Source organism: Jatropha curcas, chromosome 4 (genome assembly GCF_041381405.1).
Source record: "Jatropha curcas cultivar XTBG-Jc1 chromosome 4, XTBG_Jcur_1.0, whole genome shotgun sequence".
In the NCBI taxonomy this organism is placed as follows: Eukaryota; Viridiplantae; Streptophyta; class Magnoliopsida; order Malpighiales; family Euphorbiaceae; genus Jatropha; species Jatropha curcas.
The window spans coordinates 3,685,334-3,694,902 of NC_143154.1; the positions used below are offsets into that span (position 1 = coordinate 3,685,334).

Genomic DNA, 9,569 nt, shown 5'->3' on the forward strand with positions numbered 1-9,569 from the left:
CCATTTTTGCCATACATGGGTAAAAGCTATATTCCACAATAACTTTTTAAGTAACTTTTAGTATTTTGACCAATTAAAATATTAAATGCTATTTTTTACAATATTCGATAATATAGCTTTTGAATTAACTTTTAGAGGTTAAGATAGCATTTTATAAAATTTTAATTCATATAACATTTAGCTACTCAAACAACTATTAGATATTCAAATAACTACAATAATGCTACAATAGCTAACAATTGCCAATTATAATTAATTTTACCGGACGTACCCGAAATTATATCGCTTGAAATGAAAGGCCTGAGTCCAATTATTCCTAAAAGTTTATATACTTGCTCCGTTTGGAGAGTAGTTCTTGTAACTATTATCTACCTTGGAAATTTGTTTCATTAGAGAGAGATTGTATTGCAAATTCAAATTACGTATACAACCATACAACACTTAACAACATTATATAGAGATTCTTTCTCAGATAACGATTGAGATGAGTTAGTGGAGCATGTAGATTCGAGAGGCAATGTCCTGAACCAACCAATCAAACCCCTGAAGCAGTCCCTCTCCTGTGTATGCGCTACAACCCATGATTTTCCAATGTCGGGTTTTATCCATATTCTCCAGGTTTAGTACCTTCAGAATTGCCACCAAAACCATTTCAAATTGTATGCATATGTATAACATAATAGAAAATTGGATTCAAAGTAGAAAAGGAAGAGCCAGTTTACTTGTACCTAAAAGTCATCAAGCATAACTGAAATAGACATGCTTAACGGCATAATTTAGAAAGCAAGAGTATCATGGTGGGAACTATATGTTCAAATTCCTAATCAGGGTTTTGAATAACAGAATCAAAAACGTTATCAGAAACTGAAACAGTGTCGCAAAATCAATCTAAATCATTGAATAGTTCCGAATGTGCAATTTTTAAAGCAATTTTGCAAAATAACTTGAATCAAGATATCAAGTTAATAATCGGGCACAATATGAAAATGGTCATTTCTTATATTTTGTCTACCATTTCTAGGTAATTGGTGAATTGCCCTGTAAAGAAATGGAAAATAATGCAAGGATGGGCTAAAATTTAATTATCAAATGACCAAAATAACATGCAGGTTCCATATTCAATTTCGCAGAGTGTAAATGATATGTCCGAACACTAGGCAGAGTAGTAATATAAAACAAAAAGGACAACTTCTTTCAAGCAGGCTTGGAAGAGATTTTCCATACTAAATCAGCTAGAACACTTGCCTTGGCAATTTCATCTGGTTTAAGTGCACCCTTTAGATCTTGCTTATTTGCTAATATTAGCAATGATGCTCCAGACAGCCTCTGTCAAATGAAGATATAAATTGAGAAATTAACAGAAAAGCACAAATGAACCAAGATATCAAGGAAATGAAATAAAACAGGAACAATAACAGGAGAAATGAAACAATAATACACCTTTAAACTAATAAAAACATAACACAGAAGCAATATTGGAAAACAATTAAAACAAGAAAAAATACAGCTATATAGCTGGCATATACCTCTTCCTTCAAAAGATTATCAAGTTCCATTTTGCAATCATCTAAACTTCTAAGATCCGAACTGTCAACTACCCATACCAAGCCATCAGTTTGCTCAAAGTAGTTCCTCCAATACGATCTTATAGTTCTTTGTCCCCCAACATCCCATATATTCAAGGTGTACCTGCCACATAACAAGTTTGAAAATCTTGCATTGTAATAAAAAGTGCTAGCAATTCAAATTCTAATTTAAGAAACATCATCCAACATTCAGTTGATTCTATAACACAACAACAGGAAAAGAAAAAAAAAAAAAATAGCACCATTTCTACTAGAAGAAGGCAAAAGACAGTGGAATATTCAGGTGAAACTTTATACTTAATTTGCAAATAATGTTCAGCATGAAACTTACTAAGCAACTAAATAACCCAATAAAATCTTGATAAAAAGTGCAAAATAAAATCTATTTGTGAAAACAAAAATAAATATGTACTGAGAAGTGAAAACTAAATCTTACTTTTGGAAAGTGAGAGTCTTGATATTAAAACCAAGAGTAGGACTGATGCTGCTTCAAAACAATTGTCGTCTTTCCAGAATTATCAAGGCCCCTGCATATCATACAGCATAAAGAACATGTGTTTATGTATTAGTAGAGGTCAGAGGGAAAAGGCTAAAGACACAGAATTGGATAGATACATACACCATCAGTATACGCATTTCCTTCTCTTTTCTCTTGATTTTTCGGATGATGCTGAGTAGCCCCATTATTAGAACAAGAATTGAGGTTTCTTTTGATTTTGAATAATGTCTTTCAGTAAAGCTCAACCAATCAGAGACCTGCAGCAAAAATAGTAATACTTCAAGTGTTTGAAGATAATCTCTTTGCTGGTTCAGCTTCACCTGTTGATTAAAAAGTTCGAAAATTTTAAGAGAAACAAAGTTTCAAGAGATTGGTCACCTTTCCGGCTAGTGTAGCTGAAGCACCGTTGATATCATGACCGTTGGGGGTAGCCGGTGGCAGTCACCAAATTTTCTTTCGCCGATGATTAAACTATCAGCAACCACCACGGGCACGCAGGCTGCTTAGATATTCCGGATCGCGGTTCAAGAATTACTGGTTTTACTGCCAAAGATGACATTGACGACCAATTAATCTCATAACAAACGTCCACATTAACTGACCATTGGCAACGGCAAGGGAGGGATTTTTTGTATAGGATCGACAGTTTAAAATGGAAATCGGCGATAGGCTTCTACGGATTCAGAGTTCGGGATTTCGCTTTTTTTTTCGGTTTACCGGAAAAATAAGGTTGAACGGAGCTTCTTTATTGCAATAACAGATTCTCCGGCGACGGCGACTTTGATTTGGGGAGGAGGAGACAGCGGCTTTTGCTTCGTAATCCCTTCTATTCTCTGTCCCTCTCGGAAAATACTTACCTACAATCTACATTGTGGCTTTTATACCCTACAAACGACTCGTCGTTTTTCTTTTGATCTGAATATAATTTGAATTAGAACAGTTTCTGGCTCCATCTTCTTTCTTATTCCCTTTTTTCCCTCACGTCCATTGCAACAGACATTGGAAAATTTTTTACCTTTTCCATGAATTGCCAGTTGAAAAATCAGCTGCTTTCCAAGCTAAAAACACTTCCATTCTGTCATATTCAATCTATTTTCAATCAAAATTCTCTACGACAGTTTCGAACGAAGCCTAACCATTCTTATCCTGGTACAGGAGGCAATGGAGAGAAAGATTTGGGAGGAAATTTGTATCTAGACAAAAGCAGAGGCCAACATCTCCTCACTAATCCACGTGTTCTTGATACAATTGTTCGTAAATCTTCGATAATTTCAACTGATACTGTTCTAGAGATTGGACCCGGCACCGGTAATCTCACTCTTAGGCTTCTCGAGGTCGCTAAAAAGGTTTTTGCTGTTGAAGTTGATAAACGAATGGTAGAGATTCTTCATAAACGGGTTTCTGAATTGGGGTTTAAAGATAAGCTGGAGGTAAGTGACATTGACTGTTAAGTGTTTGATGAAATTGGTGAAATTCTTGAAAGAACATATTTTGTTTTTTCAATGGTGGATGATGACTTATTGGATAGTGGGTTTTTGCAGATTATATGTGAGGATGCATTGAAGGCACAATTTCCTCAGTTCGATCTTGTTGTGGCAAACATTCCGTATGGAATATCGTCCCCTCTTGTGACTAAATTGGTGTATGGAGCAAACCCTTTTCGAAGTCTTACACTTTTACTTCAGAAAGAGTTTGCTCGGCGATTATTGGCTAATCCTGGTGATTCAGAGTATAACAGATTGGCCGTGAACGTGAAGTTGGTAGCTGAAGTGGAGTTTGTTATGGATGTAAGCAAGAGGGATTTTCTTCCATGTCCAAAAGTTGATTCCTCGGTAGTCATTATCCGTCCTAAAGCACAAATCCCACATGTAAACCTTGACGAATGGCGGGCATTCACAAGAACTTGCTTTACCAATAAAAATAAAACCTTGGCAGCAATGTTTAAGCAGAAGAAAAAGATTATTGAGCTATTTAGATTATCTAAAATGAAGGACTCCCCTAATAAATATGGGGTCACTAATAGCAACTGTGAATTTGTTGACGATGATGAAGGAGAGGAGAGCGACAAAGAAGGCTTTGATCCATGTTCTGACTCAGAAATGGAGTTGAGCTCGTACAAGAAGAAGATCATCGAAGTTCTAAAAGCTCATGGTTTTGAAGCTAAGAGACCTTCAAAACTGTCTAATGAGGAGTTACTAAACTTGCTTGCTTTGCTCAATCGAGCTGGAGTCTATTTTCATGGCTGAACAAGATGAAGCAATGCTGAAAGTGGAGCATTTGCTGATGCTTGGAGCTCATCTCAGTAAGGTAATAATACTGACTCAATACATTCTGTATCTTCATCATTGCTACATTAGATTTTGCTTTTCCTCATTTTGTATGGATGCCAAAGAAACAGAGGATAGGATATCTTCAAGAATTGGGATAATTATAGCGAAACGAAAAATAATGATGAAGTATGAGATTAGTTCTTAACAAGCAATTAATTATTCAATTAGTTTCCAAACTAATGGTTAAAACGCTATAATTTGAAGTGTGAACAGTTTAAACATCATGGCACAGCTTTTATATTTATGATTTATGTGTTTTATTTGCTAAGTTAACTGCAATGATGGATGGCTGATGCCTGTCATAATAATCGATCCTGTGAGATCAGGAAAGCTGAAAAACTCAAAACCTTGGGTTTGGGAGAATCAAAACAGCAAAGAGGGGGAGTTTAGAGGTTAATTCAAATGGAAACAGAAAGGTTCTTGTTCCATTAGCTTTAACAGGTGGTATGCACTGTCGGCACCATAAAAATTCTAATGGCATTAGATTTTTGTTGAATGCACTTTTGACACTATCAAAACCCAAAGCCAACCTTAATCACAGCAGGTAGGGCCCCGATTTTATTCATAGGGCTTTTTAGGGCATTGGACAGTCTTAGGTTATTTTGCCTATAGTTTTCATTACATACTGTGTAATAGTATTAAATTTAGATAAACAAATTTTAATTTGATAAAGAAATGCAGGACCATATGCTTGGTTTAAGCATGTACCAGGTCAATCTACTATTGAAGGGACTGTCAAGAGAAGAAATGAGAAGAGGTGCATAAAGCAGCACGATGCCTTCAGAAAGGTTTGTGTTTCTTGAATCATATACACTTTATTGGTTAGTCTTGATGAATTTTTTAGCATATTTTAACGGGTACATATAAAAATAACAGGTCACACCTTGTTTCTTGAATCATCTTAAACTTTATTGGTTAATCTTTGATGATTTGTTTAACATATTTTAACTGGCACGTATAAAAATAACAGTTTGCACTGTTTCATAACAATATGACGTTCATGTTGCAGTGGTTTGATGAACTACATTGCATATTGAATTTTGTTTAAGGAAGAATACTGTGAAGTTGGATCACTGGGAATATGATGTACTAAAAAATGTATGAATGTGATCTTATATCGCCTGTGAGGATTGAATGGACAAGTGAGAACATGCGCAGAGATTTTATGTTATTTCTTTAAATGATTTTGATTGTCGAATCCCTAGGGTGCATCAATTTGTCCACAAGATTTTGAAGATGAAACAATTTCACTGCTCCCTGAAGTTCTTGTATTGCTAGTGGGTATACTAGCAAAAATTGACACACCTGAAGTTCTTGTACTGCTCCCTGTAATTTGTGCCGGTACTTAGATTAGGCACACCTGCAAAAACACTAGACATGCACAGATACACCAGACACACTGAGTAACAATTGAACCAGCCTCAACTTTAGCTGCACCAGTCACTAGTTTTGCTGCTTGCCCTGGCTTGGAACTTTATCTGTTGTGACATTTGAAGGTGGCCTTGAAGCTTGTCAATTTGACTTTTGGGCAGTTGACCTTGGTGTCACACTGCAAATTCCAGTTCCAGCAACTCTTGATGGTCTAAATGGATTAGAATTTTCCTGTATCAACTCCAAGATATGAATTGAATGACTCACAAATGTTTTGTGAAGCATCTGATTTTGGTATGTGGTGAGAAATTTGCCCCTTGTCAAGAATTAGGATTGTGATCAATTAACCATTTTTGAGCCCTCTCATCAAATTCCATCAGCTTTCCCATATGATACTTTAATGGTTTTTCAGTTCCTCTTCCAGCATCTCTCCATAATCTCATTTTGTATTCTAATGCGCTGAATTGCTTTTTATAGTTCTCATATATGCTTCGCATAGAATCTATATTCAACAATTGGCATCAACTCATTAATTGCTTCCACCAATCCCTTTGCAAATAAGGCAACAAGAAACATATCAAATATAAGGCTCTTCAACACCTGATCACATTTTACTTTAACCCAACTTCCAAGATTATACAGCCTTATTGTTGCTTCATAATCCCATGTCCTTCTACATTGTCCCTTAAAATCTCCATCAATTACAGTATTGGCCTTTCTTTTTGCCCTATAGCATGCAGCAATTGACACTCGAGCCCCTAGTTGCCTTCGAATTCTTTTTTGCATAGCTTTCACTTCCAATGTGAGATTTTTCCTTAAATTCTCATGGTGTTTCTCAAACAAATATTTTGAGTTAACTAGGTTGTTGTGGAAGTCTCTTGGACAGAAATGAACGGGCTTAAAAGTCTTAAATCGGAAAATTGGAGGTCTGCTTACTTTTTCAATATCGCAGTGCAAGTAACTAGTAAATTTTATACCTTTGCACAACTGAGGATCTCTCGTCCCAGTAAGTTCATCAAAGTCCTGGTAGGTTTCTTCTTCATCATCAGAACATTTCCGATCTACACCTTCCATTATTTCTCCATCTGCATCATCATTTTACCCTATCCCCATCTAAAGCGTCATCTTCATTTACCATATCCCCATCATGCCTATCTCTCATATTTTCATGTGCATCGCCATACATTAATGGGATATGTAATCAATGTCAAAATTATATTTTCATGAATTTGTTTATCATCAAGCCTTAATATGTTGAGGGTGAGTCTTAGCACAACGGTAATATTCCTTCCAGTCACATATTTTGACTTTTGGAAGCAATTCCTTCGTAAAGTGATAGAGGGAATGCTATGTATAATGAAAGTCTTTTGTTTATAAAGTATGTGAGTTCTATTTCCGGCCAAATACATAAAAATACCTCTAAAACTTTGAAGGTTCAACTGTATGACACGTTAAACTTTGCATGGATTTGTGCCCCTCAAATTATAAAAATTGTTTATTAAATGTTCTATCTTGTAACATTAGATACTTAAAAAATGCGAAGATTATTGTTCTAAAGATTCTACTAATCACACGTGATATCAGTACTTTGCATATGAAAGACAAATATCCTGCAAATTGTTGTAATTAGTGTAAACAATCGCAATAAGTGTGTAAAATTGGTAAGTTGAAGGGTAAATAGGTCTTCCATAATTATTTTATTAATCGTTTTATAAAATTATCTATTAAACACTTTAAATTTGCAAAATCATTTTTATTAAATACTTTAAACCAAAGTCAATATTTTTCAACTTTAAAAATTGTTAGTTTTTAGTATGGGGAGGTGTGTAATTAGAGGTGGATCCATTTTATGGTCAGTTGGAGGACGTTACAAATTTATCTAGGACATTATGGATATTTATGTATTTGTATCCATTGAATTGATAAAAGTGCTCCCTCTAGAATATGTTGATTGGAAATATTTTGTTTAGTATTCATGTTATGTTCCACTGGAAAAATTTTCTGAATCCACCAATGTGTGCAATATTATTAAAATTCATAAATTTAGAAGTAAAATATGTCTTTCATAAATGTTAAAAGAGCCAAAAGATTTTTTTTATGACAATTACATGAGTAAATTTTTATCTTTTTAGCCTTTTGCCAATTATTTAAGAATGTATAGTTGCATGAGCCCAATGGGTTGACGGCCATGCGCTTGTCGGTTTATAAAAATTTTAAATGGGTGAATACATAAATTCGCTCCTTAATTTTGTTATTTTGATTTTATGATATGTTTAATTTTTATTTTGATCTATAAAACACTTCAATTTATAAAACTACAGTGATTAGACATTTTAATTTATAAAATTATTTTATTAAACACTTTAATTTGTAAAATTAATTCAATTAAGTATTCATTAAAAAGTTAAAATTTATAAAAAATTTTATTCCAAAAGTCATGGTAACTACATATTAAGTCGATATTTTATAGATAAAAGCTAAAAATTTTAAAAATTATTGATATTAATATCGAAAGTATGTAATATTACTAAAATTTATAAGTTTAAGTGCACGATAAGTCATTCTTAAAGTTCAGGATGTTGCAAAGTTAAAGTAACTTCCATAATTAGGTGGGTTTGGGATCTTCGTCGGTTAAATTTTGTGCTAAGTTTTGGTGGTTATGAAAAAGGGATTGATGTACCAAAAAGGGGAAGCTCATTATTTAAAATGAGAAGATTCTGCAGCTCTAACTCTTTATGATAGCTTTTATCTTAACTATAACCTATGCGTTTGTTGATAAGGATGTATGCATTTATTTATGAAATTCATTTATACCGAGCTTTATCAACTTTCATATGGAATAGCAATTATTTATGTCATTGATCGAATCGAATGAGAAGTCCTTTCTGTCAGTCTGATTTTCCTCAGCTCTTCTGATTCGAAATCTAATGTCTTGCTTTTGAAATCGACCAGTTAGGGGCAAAGAAGCAGAAAGCTCAGATGCAGGAGCCTAAAAGGAAAGAAAATTATAGAGAATACAGAGAGAATAGGTCCTAAATACCCCTTTCCGTTTATTTTTTCACTTTCAAAAAACAAGTCAACGTACACTATGATGATAGAAATTAAATATATCAAAAATATCTCTGAGCTTTTATCTTTCACGCACTGTTAGGATTTAATCTGGAAAACAAAAGATTGGGTAATTTCAAAGTAATCGTGTTGTTTCAAACACCACCAACAATACCAATTGCCATTCCAGCAACGCCACAAGCAGCAAGACCAGAGGACAAGTGAGCGTACCCATCAAAAAGATAATAAGAGCCAAATAAAAAATTAGAAAGGAATTAAATTCACTTTGGCCAAATCTTTTTTCCACTACTAAATAAAACTACATAATTCTATTACGAAAATAGCATTCCATTTTATTAAAAAAAAAAAAAAGATGGCCCTATATATTCAGTAGAAGAGATATAAATTGTGTTTTTTATAATATTCGGGAACATAGCATTTGAACTAACTTTTAAAAATTAAGGTAACATTTTTTAAAAAATTAACTCACACAACGTTTAACTTTTAATGTTTCATGAAAACTACTCGAATAGCTAACGGCTAAACGCTATTAAAACAACTAATTTTTCCGAACAGACTATTAATAGTGTACTATTACTAATTACTAGTAATAATAAGTCTCTACCAACTCAAATATAACTAAAAGGAGAGGTTTTATATACATGTATGAAAAAAGGGTACCTCATCTTCCTCTTCCTCCACCATATAGGATCAAAGCAAAGTGACCCTCTTTGC

At 33.9% G+C, this 9,569-nt stretch overlaps 2 protein-coding genes across 5 annotated transcripts; one reads left to right on the top strand and one right to left on the bottom strand.

The window, feature by feature from the left end:
• Positions 1-364: 364 nt before the first annotated feature.
• Positions 365-2,342, bottom strand: LOC105639076 (ADP-ribosylation factor-like protein 2). Its single transcript, XM_037635094.2, has 5 exons — positions 2,206-2,342; positions 2,023-2,113; positions 1,527-1,689; positions 1,246-1,326; positions 365-627 (listed from the first exon to the last, which is right to left on the bottom strand). The coding sequence occupies exons 3-5, from the start codon at positions 1,554-1,556 to the stop codon at positions 490-492; spliced, it is 249 nt and encodes an 82-aa protein (XP_037491022.2). The 5' UTR covers positions 1,557-1,689; positions 2,023-2,113; positions 2,206-2,342; the 3' UTR covers positions 365-489.
• DIM1B (Ribosomal RNA adenine dimethylase family protein) lies at positions 2,336-6,209 on the top strand. Of its 4 annotated transcripts, none has more exons than XM_020681289.2 (4): positions 2,336-3,515; positions 3,627-4,392; positions 5,097-5,203; positions 5,425-6,209. In XM_020681289.2, the coding sequence occupies exons 1-2, from the start codon at positions 3,108-3,110 to the stop codon at positions 4,329-4,331; spliced, it is 1,113 nt and encodes a 370-aa protein (XP_020536948.1). In that variant the 5' UTR covers positions 2,336-3,107; the 3' UTR covers positions 4,332-4,392; positions 5,097-5,203; positions 5,425-6,209. The 4 variants fall into 4 exon arrangements, with proteins under 4 accessions (XP_020536948.1, XP_089576661.1, XP_037491021.1 ...); XM_089720535.1 differs by having other exon boundaries at positions 5,621-6,209; XM_037635093.2 differs by lacking the exon at positions 5,425-6,209 and having other exon boundaries at positions 2,336-2,901; positions 3,241-3,515; positions 5,097-5,405.
• Positions 6,210-9,569: the final 3,360 nt, after the last annotated feature.

Excerpts from the sequence above, each read along its gene's own strand:
- LOC105639076 (XM_037635094.2), bottom strand. The coding sequence starts at position 1,556 with ATGGAACTTGATAATCTTTTGAAGGAAGAG. Across the intron at positions 1,327-1,526 it reads ATAATCTTTTGAAGGAAGAG|AGGCTGTCTGGAGCATCATT; the intron begins GTATATGCCAGC and ends TTCATTTGACAG. Across the intron at positions 628-1,245 it reads AACCAGATGAAATTGCCAAG|GTACTAAACCTGGAGAATAT; the intron begins GCAAGTGTTCTA and ends GCAATTCTGAAG.
- DIM1B (XM_020681289.2), top strand. The coding sequence starts at position 3,108 with ATGAATTGCCAGTTGAAAAATCAGCTGCTTTCCAAGCTAAAAACACTT. Across the intron at positions 3,516-3,626 it reads GGTTTAAAGATAAGCTGGAG|ATTATATGTGAGGATGCATT; the intron begins GTAAGTGACATT and ends GGGTTTTTGCAG.